The 16,783-nt window shown below is 41.2% G+C and overlaps 2 protein-coding genes across 6 annotated transcripts in view; both read left to right on the plus strand.

The window, feature by feature from the left end:
* Window positions 1-2,941, plus strand: part of anos1b (anosmin 1b) — a 46,830-nt gene extending 43,889 nt beyond the window's left edge. For 2 of the 3 annotated variants that reach the window (XM_040036020.1, XM_040036019.1), the window contains exons 11-15: window positions 125-219; window positions 552-720; window positions 931-1,163; window positions 1,761-1,904; window positions 2,008-2,941. In XM_040036020.1, the coding sequence (XP_039891954.1) occupies window positions 125-219; window positions 552-720; window positions 931-1,163; window positions 1,761-1,901 (638 nt within the window). In that variant the 3' untranslated portion in view covers window positions 1,902-1,904; window positions 2,008-2,941. The remainder of the gene's footprint in view (window positions 1-124; window positions 220-551; window positions 721-930; window positions 1,164-1,760; window positions 1,905-2,007) is intronic. The other variant, XM_040036022.1, reaches the window with a different exon arrangement.
* Window positions 2,942-5,110: 2,169 nt separating this feature from the next.
* Window positions 5,111-15,269, plus strand: LOC120736065. Of its 3 annotated transcripts, none has more exons than XM_040036011.1 (11): window positions 5,111-5,243; window positions 7,385-9,091; window positions 9,478-9,507; window positions 9,618-9,723; window positions 10,320-10,467; window positions 10,577-10,624; window positions 10,732-10,809; window positions 11,975-12,112; window positions 13,257-13,340; window positions 13,595-13,645; window positions 13,815-15,269. In XM_040036011.1, exons 2-11 carry the CDS (start codon window positions 7,630-7,632, stop codon window positions 13,923-13,925), a joined length of 2,256 nt encoding a protein of 751 aa, XP_039891945.1. In that variant the 5' UTR covers window positions 5,111-5,243; window positions 7,385-7,629; the 3' UTR covers window positions 13,926-15,269. The 3 variants fall into 3 exon arrangements, with proteins under 3 accessions (XP_039891945.1, XP_039891948.1, XP_039891947.1); XM_040036013.1 differs by lacking the exon at window positions 5,111-5,243 and adding an exon at window positions 5,269-5,614; XM_040036014.1 differs by lacking the exon at window positions 9,478-9,507.
* Window positions 15,270-16,783: the final 1,514 nt, after the last annotated feature.

Consider the following 16,783-nt stretch of genomic DNA (forward strand, 5'->3'; position numbering starts at 1 on the left):
AAACAGCAGTTAGTTCTTCAAATCAAGCTGATAACAAGTTAAAAAAGTTGACAAAAGAAGCACTGACTTTCCTATATCATTCATTTTTACACAAAAAGTATCTCTTTGGTCTTTTCGCTAACAGTGAGACAGAGACACGCTGGCCCGTACATTTTGAGGTGGCGACCGCATACCTGCAGCACTAATGTGACAAGCATGGAGAGAACAACTACGGTGCAGGTATACGCACACGGGTGGGGGCTGATCTGTGCGTTTGTAACACTGTAAAGATGTGTTGTTATTCTGTAACTGCAACTATGTGTGTGTGCACGGATTAGACATCACATTTCATCACCATAACACAAATAAGTACATTTCTCTGGTGCAGTACAGTTCAGTCTGTGTGTGTAGTTTCTGTCTCTAAGAAATACTCGATACACTTTTTATATTACAAGCTGCTTATGAGACACGTGTGGAGACAAGAATAGGGCTAAAATGTGTGTCAGTTTAAACTTTAACTATAAACATTTCCTTTTTTATCCTTAACTTGGCTTAATTTCCCCTCTCTCCAGGGCACTCATCACACCATCACAGGTTTGCTGTTTGCCTGTAAGTACCGGGTTGCTGTGGCGCTGAAAGCTGACCCACGGTCAGAGGCTGTTGCCTGGCTTACAACCCCGACTTGCTCCTCTGTCAGGGTCAGAGGAGGCAAAAGTTTGCTGTGCAACACTGAGAGTAGGGGTAACTATTTACAGATGTATTCGTGGTGTTCACTAATCCTTTTTTTAAATACCTTTTTGATGATCAGTTTGAATACAAGCACTGAAAAACCACAACATTCAAGTAGTTTTGCTAAACAGCCTTTTCTGCAGTTAAGTAGTTGAATCAAACTCCTTAATTTAACCTGGTTTTAAATCATTCAGATAATGTTTTGGCTTTCCTTTGCATCAGAGCGCCTCCTGTCAGGCAGAAAGGTAGTACTGCGTCCAGAACGACTGACCGCAGACTTCCAACAGGTCAACGGTACTCTGCTCGCCACCTTTCGTTGGAGGTTGTCCCAGCACGCGCTTCACCCGACAGCTGTCGAGGGTTTCCAGTTTACCTGGACGCTTCAGTCAGAGGTTGCGGGGAAAGCCGATGGACTGGAAGACACGCTCATCTCCCAGACACAGACTATCGCACCGGTGAGACAAAGCGAAAGCGTAGATCGTCACAGCTAAAATGACTAGAGACGGTGTGTTTGTGTGTTTGTGTGAGTCAAAAAGGAGTTTCACGTCCTGTTTCTTTTTTGCCTTTTGTCTTTTAGAGAATTAAGCTTCAGGGAGTCAAAGATGAAATGAACAAAAAAATAATCACTCAATAAAAAATATAATAAACATTACCAGACCTCAGAGCTTACTATTAAAAACCCATCAATGACACACACCGCTGATTGTAGTTTACTATTTTTTTAGTTGTGCTGCTAGAACATCACACACATGCCTGAAAGTAGTCCCCAACAAATGTTTAATTTACCTCTGTTGAAATATCCTGTGCTTAAACCTACAGTGCTTACCAACATTTATATATATATATATATATAATTGTGACCCACTTTGTGATAGATAGGTTGATACGGCTTAGTAAGCAGCACCTTAAAGGGATGAACCTGGAGGTGAAAGCTAAGGGGAATTGTTACCATTTAAAAAGAAAGAAAAAATAGGTTTGGCCTCTTCATTTTGCTTTCCATCCTATTTATGCTTTTACTTTAGTTTTTTGTGAACTCTCTTCTTCCTCCGCAGTCTCAGAGGTCGGTGACCGTCTATGGTCTTCAGGCCGACAGCGTTTACCAGCTGCAGCTCCAGGTGTTAACAGCAGGGGGCAGCAGTGGCACCGCAGTCTCCAAGACCATATATACTCCAGCTATCAACACAACGCTTTAATAGGTAATCACATAAGCACACGATTTATTTTTTTCTCTGAAACGTTCACTTTTTTAAAAATCGGTTTCTCTTTGGTTCTCTTACCTGTACCGATCTTTTCTTGCAGGCTCCAGCTGCAGCACCTCCACCATCACTTTTCTGTAGTCTTCCACTGTGCACTAAGGGAACATGACTTAAACTATAACATAAAGAACATTAATCTCAGAAATTTAGATTCCTCTCAGATTAAAGACATTTTCTGTTTTGTATATTTTTCTCTCTCATTGAATCACTTTGCAAAGATTATGAAGGTTGCGGGCTCGCTCTAATGGTTAACAGCATGAGCCTTTATCATTTTGTAAGAATTTAATATGAACTGTACATATGCACGGTGCCAGTTTGTGTTGGCACCAACAACCACGTCCCTGTTTTATTTTTCTCATGTCTGTGAAAAGTGAGACTTCTCGCACGGCTGCGTTTGGTATAAAGATGAGATTCAGTCTAAAAACCTCACGTCACTCGAGCCACATGACACTTGGACAGAGACTCTGTGTGTCTGTTGTTTTTGATCATGCTAGTAGAGAAAACATAGCACTGACCTTATGTACAATAAGTTATGTATAGCAACAACAGGCCCACTGTTATATCTCGATGCATAATCTCTGAGGTTAGTGCGGTCTTAATGTAAGCGCAGACATTTTCATATTTTGTTCGTATGTTTTTAACCTGTTTGTTTGCTTGTTTTTACTTTTGTATAGGTAAATGTAATTGTTCGATCAAATCCGGGCTGTGTGAATAATTTTTTACATAATAGTACGCCCATGTCATTAAACGATGAAAGCTAACGTAGCTACACCTGTGGTTGTCAGACTCCTGTTAAAAGTCAGATTGTTGCTTTAAGTCTGTTGGAAACTGCTGGTGTGCAACCGGTAAATTAATATTCTCCTATGTAACCTTTTCCTGTTCATAATTTGTAGTTTAAGCTTTTACTTTTTTTACTAGTAGATTTATTTATTGTTTTCCTGTCCGTTTTTGTAATTAAAGATGATCAAAATATGGAATATGTTGTGTCATTGATGTGGTAAATATAAAAGATGATGATGCTCATAGTGTTTGTGAAAGCACAGAACAAATGTTGACTGCAACCCTGAAGTCTATTAAATGCTGATATCGAATCCTCTCGGTTTTATCACTGCAGTTGTCCATGATGACACCAGCTGGGTAATCAATAATAACAGTAACTACAGTAAGTCCAAAGCTTTTTAAATGTATAAAAGCTGATTAACATCTAATCAGCTTTTATAACCAAGCTGTCTTTAATAGTTCAAGTTGGGAAATTTCTGCAGTTTAAGCCGTTTATATGTTTTACATCGATCGAATAAAATAAACTTCTTCAGGCTCATCAGGAAACTCGGCAGGGAGCAGATTCACTTCTGTCTGGGCTGACATGCTCAAGTTTTACTAAACATCGGTCATTCCTTGAAAACACAGTGAATACGTCCCAACTGATTATTCCAGAATCAGCTGGTTTTATTTATTTATTTTTTCAAGTTACAGGCTCACAGTGGATTCGTGGCAGGAACATTTACAGGGCTGAAAAATTTATTTAAGATCTAATAAAAATGACATCAATTTTACACCAAATCATCAACACCATCAATACCACGACTACAAAACTTTTAATTTTAATGGGAGAATCAACCAAAAAGAAAGAAAAAAAATTCCATAAATGTTATAAACTGGTTTACATGTTAGTGAGTGAAATAAGTATTTCATCCCCAAGCAAAACATGACTTAGCGCTTGATGGAGAAACCCTTATTGGAAAGGACATCGGCAAGATGTTTCTTGTAGTTGGTCACCAGGTTTGCAAACATCTCAGGAGGGATTTTGACCCACTCCTCTTTACAGAAGCTCTCTCAGTAGTGTTTATTGGCTGCTGCCTGACAACTCTTTTGTTGCCGTGCTCGTATGTTTTGGGCCATTGTCATGATGGGAAACCTATCCATGACTCATCTTCAGTCCTCTGGCTGAGGGAAGAAGGTTCTGGCCCATGCACATGGCCCCTCAATGCTTCTTCTTTGTCTTATAATCATATAATCTCTTCTATAGTTGATGCCAGAGAGCTTGATTTTGGTTTGATCTGGCTGCAGCACTTTCTCCGGCGTTTCTAACGGCGTTACTAACGACGTTACTTCTTTCAGTAACGAGTAATCTCACTAATTACTATTCCTATCTTTACAAGGCCGTTACCGTTACTAACAAGAAAATGCGGTCGCGTTACTATTTTTCAACAAACAGACGGTTGAAGCTGTGTTTATCTTACAGCATCTTATATCAGTTGCACGGAAGTAGCTGTAAGTAATCTGGGCGCTATAGCTTTGAGCAGCTGTGCGCGCTCCCGCGGACGGTAATCACTTTCTGCCCAACGATCACTTTTTGGCAAAACACCTGGAGATAAGGGGGCAAAACAATCGCATGAGTGCTGCTGCTTGACTGAGGAAGAATAAAGTAGTCGTGGTAAGACAATCACATGACCACTTCAAGATGACGAAGCAACAAGGTGACATATACCAGTTTTTAAATTGTGTTGATAGGCCACTTAAAACCAGAGTCATGATAAACAATATATACGCGGCGTTTTTTCGCAGCAAGCACTCTCTGCTTATGACCAAAAATAAAAACAAACAAATAATCTGTGTGGCATCTTATCTAATGCAGAACACTCGATTGCTATGTAAATAGTTTGAAACGGTTATACTAAAGGGTAAAAGGCAAACGGCTGCAAGTAACTTTGTTTTTTGCAAAACTTGTGCATAGGATTTTAAAACTGACAACTTATATTTGCATATAAAGTTATGAAATATGATTCAATAAACATGTTTGTGGTTGTTACAGTAAAAAATATAACTTGACTATAATTAATTACGTTTTCAAAGTAACTTACCCAACACTGGGTATGAACGCGTGAAGTGTACACACCGAACAATGAAATGTAAAACAGGAGCTTTTATAACATTACCCTTTTTTTCACAATCTTTATTGACAGACTTTATGTCCCCAGTTAAAAAAAAACTATGGACGTAAAGTTTTTGAACATGAAAAATAAAAATAAACAAATAAAAATAAAACAAAACAAATGGGATCAAATAAAATAAATAAAATAAAGCTTTTGTCTTTTGCATCGTGGTAGAAATGAAATAAGAAGAGAGAACCTGAAATCTCAAGGATGCTTCGCGACAGCTTCCGGACACAGCCGAAGCGCACTCCGAAGCCGTGACGCAATCAACGAGCGACGACAGCTTTGATTGTTATTTGTGCAAATCGTGGCCAGACAAAACTCAGTTTGTTGTTTGACTGACAAGGTATAGTAGAAATATGTTTCTTGTAGCTCCTTGCTGTGGTTTGGCTCATCAAATCCGGCAGACTTCGAGTAATGACTCGCAGCTCGTTCTTTGTCTTTTTGCGCCCCCAACTTCCTCTTGAAAATGGAGGAAATGTGTGTAGTCGTTGCTTTGTGTTTTCGCCTGTGCTTTGGCTGCAGCTAGCTAACTTAGCTCGCTTGAGCGCAATGACAAACTTGTGCAGAACTTTGTGCAACGTCATATTATGCCACCCGTTAAATAATTTGGTGGTGCGTTATATTGCTGAATGATGCGCGGACCTGCTCCGTTTGTGGGAGCCCAAATGTCAGACTGGGGCAGCTAACGGAGCAGTTTTCATTTAACTTGATAACGTAAGTGAATTTTACCAGCCATTTGTAACGACAGCAATTTCTCCCTGTGTAGTTGCTAATTCATATCACGCTCAGAGTTTCCCCGAGCCACATAGTACTCTTTAAAAGGCAGCATGAACTTTAAGAGGACAGTAGCATGCAGTGTTAGTCATGTGCTTTGTATTTGTGGGAAAAAGTGACGGCGCGCTGTAACAACAAGTGAATCCTGTCGGAACATCAAACCACCTGTTAATCAAACAGCGACGTACTTAGATGCTTTGTAACCAAGCAGCTAAATAATCAAAGTGCCTGTTTTCGGTTTTTTTGTTTTCTTTTTGGCGTCATAGCAAGGGATCATCTGCCCGCATCTCACCCTGTCTCTAGCATCCTCCTCCGTCACACCACCCCTCTCATTCATTGCATCCATGAACCTTTTCCTCCTTCCTGGCAGCTCCATCCTTTGTCCAATATGTCCAGCATTTCTTCTCTGCACATGTCAAAACCATTACTAGTCATAGTACCTACATTTAAAGGCCCTGCTTTCACTCCCACACACCTGCCTTTCTGAACATGCCTTCCTCCTTCCCTCTTGCTTTGTCTTCGGCCAACAGTAGCCCAGTTTCTACAAGCACTGGGAAGCGGTCGCTGTTAACCCAGGCCCTGACCGATCCTGTATAGAAATCTCCTCCTTGATGTTCCGCATGTTTGATTTTAGAAAGATTTTACACAGGATGCCCTTCTCGATGCAACACTCCCCATTTATTCAGGCCCGAGACCAGAACTAGAGTACACTGACTTGTGGGCTGGTCTTATCTATTTTTCTTTTCTTTTTTTTTTTTTGTAGGTTCAAAGTTTGTTTTTGTTTTTTTTAAATGTAAAGTATCAGGTAGAGATATGGCCCTGTGTCATCTTAAGACAACCATGTTGATGTTTACATGTCCCTGGAAATGAATCATTAACAATTCACTCCACGTTTGTGAATTGGAGGGATACAGGTGTGTGAGTGAAGGTGGGCGACTTAAAATACCCACGAGCAGCCACTGAAATCCATGCACACTGCAAAAGATGGGTGGAAAAAGAGACTGCAGACAGGGCGGGGTGGGTGGTGCTGAGTGTCAGGGGTGATTTTTGGCAGAAGGATGGTAGCAAGAGTGAAAAGAAAGGTTTACAAGATGGTGGAGAGTCCTGTGGTGTATCCCATGAGACCAGCTTAATCATTTAGTGAGTTCTGTTGAGCTTAATTTGGCAGTTTTCAGCGTCAGGAAGATGAGATGGTTTGGACATGTATAAAGCAGGGATTGAGGATGCGCTCGGCAAAGGATGTTAAAGATGGAGCTGCTGTGCAGGAGGAAAAGAGACCGCAGTGCAGATTCCTGTAGTGAAGGAGGACGTGCAGTAGGGTTGGTGTGACAGAAGGTGACACTAAAGATGGGGTGAGATAGAAGCAGCTTCCAGCTGCTCCCCGACCTAAAAGCATAACAGGGTATTTTATATTCTATCTACGTTCGAGTATCAAGCTTGCGTCAAATTTTATTTAGCCTTCTTGTTGTCCTGGTTTTCCTTATTTTCTTTGCACGCTACATTTTTGCAAATCTCTTGTATGTCTTTGTTTTCCATGCACCCTAATGTGGTTTCCTTGCCACAGTTGAAATCCCACCTGTTGTTATATTGTAGGCCTGCTTTTATCTGCGTTTGTGCTGCTGACATAAACGTGTTTGTTGAAGTTGAGCCTCGCAGAGCAAAAACAAACCGACTTTTTCTCTCTCCTTTTTTTTCTTCTCTACCGATTAGGAGACCATGGCGGAAATATAACACTCAGAAAAGTGTCCAACCTGCACATTCATGTCTGCTGTCGTGGTTGGAAAAGCTTAAGAACAATGGCAAATGTACTGGCTAGAAGAACACCTAAAGGGAAGCGAGAGCATAACATCTAGAAAGGCTGTTATACTGCCGGTCCAACAAACCAAAAGGGAAGCGAGGACAGGAGAGCAGAGAGCGGGTATTGGGATGGGGTTAAGAAGCCAAAGGAGGACGTCATGGTTCACAGCGGCTCTGCTTCCCCAATGAACACAACACCGTCAGCATCACCTCATTTAACTACAGCACCTCCTTTAGTCCCTCCGTCTGGAGGTACTACAGATCAGGACCAAACCCAGTCCCCTGCTAAACTCCTCACCGCAGGCCTTACGTCCAACTCTGATCTGACTCAGACCTGCACTCCTGCTGATACAGAGCAGCCTGTTGTAACTCCAGCCAAAGCATTAAGTACTAAGTCAAGCCAGGAATCAGTGTGGTCTTCTGCACAGACACCAACACCTGTTCCGGGCCCAGTCAATGGCCGCACATCGGGCAGGAAGAGGACTCCAAAGTCCTGTGACTGTTGTGGCCCCAACAGCACGGGGCACAATGTCAGAACCTCGGGGACAGGGAAGGGGAGAGGAAGAGGAAGGGTGGCCGGCAGGGACCCTGGGGTCACTCCTAAAGGGAAAGTGGACCAGTTGACGCATATCAAGAGCTTTGATTTGACCAAGGGGGAAGTAAATGATGAAGATAAGGTGCAAACGCCTGTTGCACTGGCTAATACTCAGTCACATACGCCTGTTGCCAAGGCTGTCACCGTCCCCTTGCAGGAAGAATCCCTAAGGAACTGTGTCATTCCGGAGAAAGCAGATGCGCATAAAAAGGAGGATGTGTTGATAGACGGCTCCGCAGCGTCTGATGTAGTAGAAAAAAGAGGCGGGGATTACAAGAGCGCAGATGTCCGATTGATAGGTACTGTGGGCGGGGGGTCACTAGTGGTTAGAGGTCAAGGAAGGGGAATGATGAAAGCCACAAGCGCATCGAATATGGAAGTTAACACTGAAATTAAAAAGGGAGAAACAGGTGGTGCTGCTGTCTGTTCTAAAACCGAGGCCTTGGCTCCGTCAGTGGTGCAGAGGGAAATTCAAGATGCACACATGCACCACGGGGACCAGAATGACCCCAGCTCAGTTAATTGTCCACTTAGAAACGGCGACACGGTAGACCTGTCTGACACAGACGAAGAAGGAGAGGAAAACAACATGATAGTGACCGAACCTGGAAACATACAGCTGTCCATCTCATGGCAGTCAGGCCCCGCTTCAAGATCAGGAACAACTCAGGACCTTGACTCTGAGATGCAGGTGGATCAAGTCCCCGACGGAACAGACAGAGTTGCTTTATTGGTAGCGCTGTCCAATGGAAATGTTATAGCACCAACAGACCACAACCGTGGATCTACAACCATGGAGGTGGAAAGTTCTCGTCCGGCTGCCGTTCCTCCACCAGACTACTGCCCTGTTACAGTGAGCAGCATCCAACATGGCTGGGCATTAAGTGACCATAGACTGTATTGTCAGCCTGGCACCTGGGAGAAAGACCAGATGGATGAAATGATGCACGAGAATCGGTCAGAAAACACAGATGGAACGATGCAGCATCAAGAGAGTCTGGAGCAGCTTACTGATACCATCCATGGTAAGATGCCTGAGCATGAATATATTCATCACCCTCTCCGTTTGGTAAATGATGTTTTACACACAAAGAAGCGACTGCTGAGAGGATCAGCATTTTTTTTTTATGTCATAAAAGATCCATAAAACATTCCTGGCCTTGTCCAGTAAGTGTTAATGTGCACACATTTGATCTGAGCTCATGTTTATACATGATTAATCATTCATGACATATTTTCTTAGCTCCCAGAAGGAGAACTAAATGCATGTGTTGATTTGATTGCTTGTATAATAGTCAATATTTGGTTAGGTAGTTTTCTGTTCAACAAAAAGGATGAGCAAAGTTAATTTTTAACAAAATGTTTCTTTTTTTTCTCTTTTAAAATTTTGAAACAACATAAATTCCTCTAGGACAACATTTTGTTGACCTGAGGCTTGCAGGTAAACTGACCAGGAGGCAAGACTGTCAAAAAGATTTTGAGATTTCTTGGATTAAAAAGCAAACACACTGGGTCACATAATCACTTTCATGACAACTTCCTCTGTTTTAGAGTTTCTGGAGAGCTTCTATATAAAATACGGCAGTTTCATTCCTCTCAGTGAATCTGATGTCCGGGAACACCTGAAGAAGGAGAGCAAGTGTGACCTCAGCAACAGGTCGGCACAAACTCAGTTTGATTTCACCTGCCTGACTGTTATTAACGTAGATAATCTGCACTTTTGAGACAGTTGGAGTAATATCTGAACTGCAGTGAGGAAACTAAAACGCGTTGTTGAGAGGTGTTACCCTCCTTTCTTCATATTTTGCTTCCGTGGAGTCTTTCTTGTTATTCTTAAAGACGTCTAGAACAAACGTTTTCTAGGATTTCTAAAGGTTTTGACATTGACTGCTTACTTCTGCTTTCTTTTACCAAATATTGACTCACAAGCTTGTTAGAACTGTACAAACGATGTTGGCATAATGTTTCAATGAATCTCTGCGTCCATTTTCATATAAAGAAATGAGGACTGGCTCAAGACTCAACATGCTGATGGCAAACCATCCCTGTTTGAATAATGCTTTATTGCTCCAACAGGATTTAGACAAATCGGTGTGGAAGCAGAGCTGCTTACGTTAGCATCCGTCTTCTAGAAGTTTCTGTTGTCTTTTTCAGCGTTATTCTCTCAGACTGTCGTTAAAGGTAAAATAAACAGATGAGCCTCATATACAGAAGTTCGATTAACATTCCTTTATCTCCGTGTGTCTGTTTTAGTGGGTTGGACATCAAAAGGGAGATGTCTCGGTACAAGTCGGGGCTGTCTTCTGCTCCTGTTGCAGGCTTCATGGTCATGTATAATAAACACACACTAAGGCTGGAGGACCTCGGCACACTGGAGGAACAGAATTGGCTCAATGATCAGGTAAAGAGAGGAATACAGTATTTTAATTTAATTTAATTTTTTTAAAATGTTAGTGATGCTGTAACTGTGTTACACCTTCAGTACTGATATCACGTTACCTTTTCGTCAGATTATCAACATGTATGGAGAACTCATTATGGAGGCTACGGAGCACAAGGTAAGACTGGGTGTGTTTGTAGGCTTATGCTTGATTAAAAAAATATTCACTGGTTATTTTTTGAGAATCTAGATATTCAAAAAAAAGTTACTGTTTCTTTTTCTTAGGTTCATTTTTTCAACAGCTTTTTCCACAAGCAGCTTGTGGCCAAAGGTTACGATGGCGTGAAGAGATGGACTAAGAAAGTAAGGACATTTGGCTTCACTGGAGTCAGTTTTTACTGGAAGCTGCGGAAAACTAGGTTCAGTTACTGGAAATGTTTCTGTGGCGTCTGTGTGCTCCTGCTGAGAACCATCATCTAAATACAAACCACAGCCTGGTTTCCAGAAAAGGTGGAACACTGCACTCTTAAAGTGAAACTGAGGAGCAGTGTTGGTCAAGTTACTTAAAATGAGTAATTAGTTACTAATTACAGATTACTTCTCCAAGAAAGTAATCCAGTTACTCTACTGATTACTTATTTTTAAAAGTAATTAGTTACTTTATTACTTTTTAAAAACATGATACACAACCTGAATATGTAATAAAGAAATAGACCTTTCAGCCCAATTCTATTTATTCTGCATAATCCATCATATAAAACTGAATCAAATGGAAAAAGTCTCTTTTTTTTATTAGTTTTAATCTTTTAACTTTATGCATCAAACACAAATTAAATTATCTGCACCATTCTCTGACTGGAAGAAATTTCATTAACATTTAAACCTATTTTCTGCACATTCCAGCACATAAGATAAAATAATGTTTTGTGTTTACACTCTTTCAAATAGATGCAAGTAAAACACAGTGAAAATGAATAAAATCACAGATTCAGCAGCACTGAGTCCTGTCGCTCTTAAATCTGTAGTCACCTGTTTAGCAGGAGTGGGGCGGGTGGAGGTTTGTCCACAGCGATCATGTCAGTGGGGGATCCGGGGGTGCTTACATCACTGTGATGAGACACGCTCATAAACAGAATCATGGTTTAGTAATGCAGCATCTAACTGGCATCAGTGAGTAAATGTTATGTAAAAATATAAAAGCTGCAGAGCCATTTCTCCATCATAAACAACACAACGAGGCTGGGCACACATCTCCCAGAATCCACCTGGGATCTTTTGCACGTCAATATGTTCCAGAACCTCAGAGAACGCAGTGTGACAAAAACACAAATGTGTGGCTTGAACGATTGCTTTCACCTCGTGTATTATTGGAAATGTAAACCATGACAGTGATTCAGATACATTTGACTCTCAAACCTGTAACTACATCATAGAATTTGAGTTTTGTTTCTTATATTGCTGATTGTTAATTGACGATTGTTGACCTGTAGTGCGCTCCTTTCTGACTCTGTGTGTGTGGTCGTTTCAGGTCGACTTGTTCTCCAAGTGGCTGTTGCTAATTCCCATCCATTTAGAAATCCACTGGTCCCTCGTCACGGTCACCATGGCGACCAAAACCATCAGCTACTATGACAGCCAAGGCATCGTGTTCAGACACACCACAGATGTGAGCAACGCCACGCATGTTGATGTTGTTTTGTGTCGTATTTTCTCAGTTTCAGAGAACGAGGCAGGAATCCAGTTTTTCTGCTCCTTAGACAAATAAATTATTGGGTTCAATAGATCAATTTTCAGTTCATTTCTTCATTTTTAAAGAAATCCAGGGATTTCATCATAAGGCTGATGTTTAATTCTTACTCCAAATCAGTTGTTGTTTCATTCACACTGCTTCACATCTCGCCACACTGTTATAAATTATAGGCAAAATTTCAGATAACTGGTTAGATTATAGCTCGACTGTGTGTCCTAGAATAAGTCTGTATTCTTGTGTATGGAGAATTTTAAACTTCTGAACACACAAAGGAAAAAAGGCTGCATGGAATATTTTTGTTTTTTTTGGGTGCTGAATCCAAAAATCATCTCCATCCATCATGTAGTTTTTTTTGTTTTTTTTGGGGGGGGGGGGGCAAAACAGGAGGAGTCTACATTGAAGAGAAGAAAAAGCACAACAGTGATGGAAAAAGAATCCATATTTTATTACAATTAACTGGGCATAATTTCCTTAACTTTTGCTTTGTGGACACGATCATCTGAGCTCCTTTTGCCAAACACACTGTCCCCTCCCCCTCCTACTGACCCCCCTCTATTCCTCACATTTTCTGTGTGTATTTCTCTTGAGTCTGGCTCTTAGAAATATTGAATTAATGTAAGAAATCATCATTGGATACCGTATTTTTCGGGCCCTAAGGCACACAGGATTATAAGGCGCATTAATCGAAACAAAACAGTCAGATGAATCAAATTTTACTCATCTCATTCTTCTTGCTTCCTCCTCTTCTGTACCATCGATTCATTAATGCTGAATTCTCTCCAGCTGCTCTATTCCCATGTTCCCATGTATTCCCAATATTTTTCCCGGCTTCAGTGAGTAAACGTCTATAAGAAACTGTCAAAAAATCCTATGCAGCTTTTTGGTTGCAGACCTGTGTAATCCACAGCATCTTCTGTTCCCTGAACATTTACATGAATGTAGTTTCCGACCTTGCTGTCTCGCAGAATTTTAGATGTACTAAAATACATGCTTGTGCTGTAATGCTACATCTCTGCACCGTAATCACTGTAGCGGTTCTGTCTGTGTGACCTCCCATCAGAACATCATGAAGTACCTTCAGTCTGAAGCAAGAGAGAAGAAACAGACAGCTTTCCAGAAAGGCTGGAAGATTACTATAATCAAGGTAACTCTGATCCCAGACCTGTGTAAACACACACCCACTTACCTTTGCTCCTTTAAAACAGGGAAGATTATTTATTTTGCCCAGAGTAGTTCAGGAAAGTTGAAGTTTGCTTATTTTTTTTGTACGTAAATCTTTCACTTTGTATGTCCCAAGTCAAATTATAAAGTGGCATGCATGTAAATAAAGCTGAAATATATGCAAACAGTTCAGCCCAAAAGCTGCAGCTGTAATGTTGACTGTGATTTATTCCTCAGGGTATTCCTCAGCAGAAAAACGACAGCGACTGTGGGGTATTCGTCCTTGAGGTGAGATTATGCATGTCTTTCACGACTCCCTGGCAGAAAAGCAAATAAAATAGATACAGAGTGTTTCTCCTGCCTTGGGTTTCTACACAAATTTGATTTGTTGGCCCTCACTGGAGGGCGAATAACACAGAGGAAAAACCTCACCACTGTCCGTCTTTCTGTTCGCCAGTACTGCCGCCGCCTCTCCGTGAAGCAGCCGCTGCTGTTCAGCCAGGACGACATGCCTCGCATTCGCAAGAGAATCTACAAGGAGCTGTGCGACCGTCGTCTCAACGACTGAACGACCGATTATCGGCCGCCTTCGCTCACTGACTTGCTCGCCTGGTTACACGTGATGGTCTGTCCGAGTGTGTCAGATGGCCTTTTTCACTGACGGCCAGTTACATAAGCTAACACAACCTGGCCATCTGTTTTCCAGAGAGCCCTAACTGCCCATCTGCCTGCCCGACTGAAAGCTGAGCGGCTGTCTTTTGGGACTTTCGGTCACTTTTGGAGTTCAATTACAGTCTTGTAGCTCAGCAGATTTGTTTTTTAGACTCGCAAATTTTCAAGAACTACTGACGTGGCCCCCTACTGACCTGTACACTTAAGGTTGTTTCAGCTTTCTACAGCTACCACCTTCAGAGGCTTTTTTTCCGAGACCCCTCCCTTTAAAGAAGCGACTGAACACTTAATGTTGACTGAAGAAACAAGTGTTACATCAGCCTGGACCAATAGGAAGGACCTTTAATCCTACATGGAGTGGCCTTAATGCTAGATGGCCATTTTAAACTGAATGACAGTTTTAACCATTTGTTTTATGCTGGACTGCCCAGCAGCGTCACACTCGCAGTCATGTGCATGTTCTACGACATGTTAATAAAGCTAACGTATGAGTGACAGTGGACCAGACGTTCACTTAAAACTTGAAGGTTGGAGCTGGTTTCGTTCTCTTGGACTAGACGAGATATTTGCACGGTTAGAGGCCAACGAAGTCTAGAATTTCAACCGAATGTACCATCCATGTTTTCTTCTTTGCACCACATGGGCTAATGGCTTGAAACAGGGAGAGTTTAGTTTTTGTTTTTCCGAGTAAAGTTTCAGGTTTTTGAGACTTTATCCCAGCTGATACCTTAATGAAATTCCAGGTTTTGAATCATGTTATCTTTTTAGTTTGACCCCTGTTTTTTCTATGACCTTATGGTAAGCTAGTTTCAAACTGGACTTTTCCAGACATTTTTGCAAAAATAAATCGTGTCTTCATACTATATCGTTTAAACCCATCAGATTTTCGTGCTTTTCAGTAAATCTGCAGTTGAGCTGTCCTGCTAGCTGCTGATCTAAGGACCAGGGTGGATTCTCCAGCATTAGTGTCCCTGCTTCATACGGATGCATTAACACAGATGAGGAAAGTTGTGGTTACAGAGCGGCTTTCGAACAGAGAAACAAGTAGACCTCAGTTATTTTCATTCAACCGTTTTTTCGACATGGATTTAGTTGTTATATTCAATTATGTGTATTTACAGATTGTATTGTTCCTTTTTCTGGCCTACTACTGTATGTGCTAGCTCTGGCTAAGAACCACAGTGGTTTCTGGACTGTTTTTATTGTTGTTATTAAAAGGCCAATACTGCTGGAAACACTGCTGCATGATTTCCTGTAATTTATTTACAAGAAAAAAGCCCCCGGTCTCATTAATAAATAAATAAACCGTACAAGCATGGAAAAAAAAGACAAATTAAAAAGATTTGGGGGGGAAGAGACGTATGCAAGACATTTATCTTACAAACCCTCGTAAAATTTCCTCTTCCAGCTGACGTCCTCGAGATATAGAAACGGTAAATAAACAGCCATTCCTGTTGGAGTAAGACTGGGAACTTGTTATATCATTAAAACTCAAGACAAAGTGCGGTGAACTTATCATTTTATATCCATATTTTCAGTAAGTGGACGACCTTCAGGTTAAATCTGTCCTTGTGCTGCCAGTCTAGTTGAATTCACAGAGTTGACCATCTAATCCTCTGCTGTCGTCAGAGATTTTAGACGAGTGGATGATGGAAAAACCAGAAACTTAATTTAAAGAATTTGTGAAAGTTATAGGTGCTGATGAGCTCCTGCATTTCTAGATGATTACCAGAAGAGGGGGCTCTATATCAGCAGTTGTTATTTAACACAAAGTGTTACTCTGTGGCGCTCAAGGAAGGACTTGAGCACTCGTGCATGGTTTCTGATTTTTATTTCTTCAGTCGTGCTTCTCTGTCTCCGGTCCCACGAGCTCAGTTACACGAGCCTTGTTCAGATTTTCAGTGCTGTGCTAACTGCTTTGCACTTGATTATTAGGCTTTTGGGGGGTTTTGGGGTTTTTTGGGTGGGTGGGGGTTCACTCTTCAACAGTATTGTCATTATGGGAGTTACTGAAAGTCTCAGTCAGCCTTTTTCATTCTTGTTCCATTAAAATTTCCCCAACATCACCATCACAGAGCTCATCTGAAACACATCCATCTTTTCCACCATACACAGATTTTTTAAATTGATTCTGTCTTTGCTGTAAGGTATTTTGAAACTCTGTAATTAGATGACACATTAATTTGAGACACTGTATGTACACACACACACACACACACACACACACACACACATGAATAAATGAATCAAATAACTATTTGTATTCACTGTTAAACTTATTTAAACTGTCTTCTCTGGAAAAGAGGAGCACATTACCTCTAAAGAAATCATTTCACGCCTTCTTTGAGAGTCTGTAAGAACAGCGTTACTTGCAGTTGTTTCTACTAGATAATGGCCATCATAGTGGAATTATTTATTCCCAATAATTTAGACGTTTAAAAAATATATCCCCTCTTCACCAACTGACCAGACAGCCATTGTGAACTTTACTGAAGAAGAAACCTAGCAAATCTTAGTCAGCAAAGACAACATCCAGCTAACATGTGGTATTTAGTGATTAACCGTGTTACACGTTACAGGTTTAAAGCAAACGCGGTGCTAATGTAACTGTTAACCAGACTGAGTCCAGACCTACAGGTGGGAAAAAGAAACAGACTTCCCATCCTGACATAATTTAAATTGTAGAGCCACTTTTAGCAACAATAGCCTGTACAGCTTATCAGTCTCTCATAATGTTGGCGAGGAGTTTTGGAC

The sequence above is a fragment of the Simochromis diagramma genome, unplaced genomic scaffold (assembly GCF_900408965.1).
Source record: "Simochromis diagramma unplaced genomic scaffold, fSimDia1.1 OVJJ01000816.1, whole genome shotgun sequence".
Lineage (NCBI taxonomy): Eukaryota > Metazoa > Chordata > Actinopteri > Cichliformes > Cichlidae > Simochromis > Simochromis diagramma.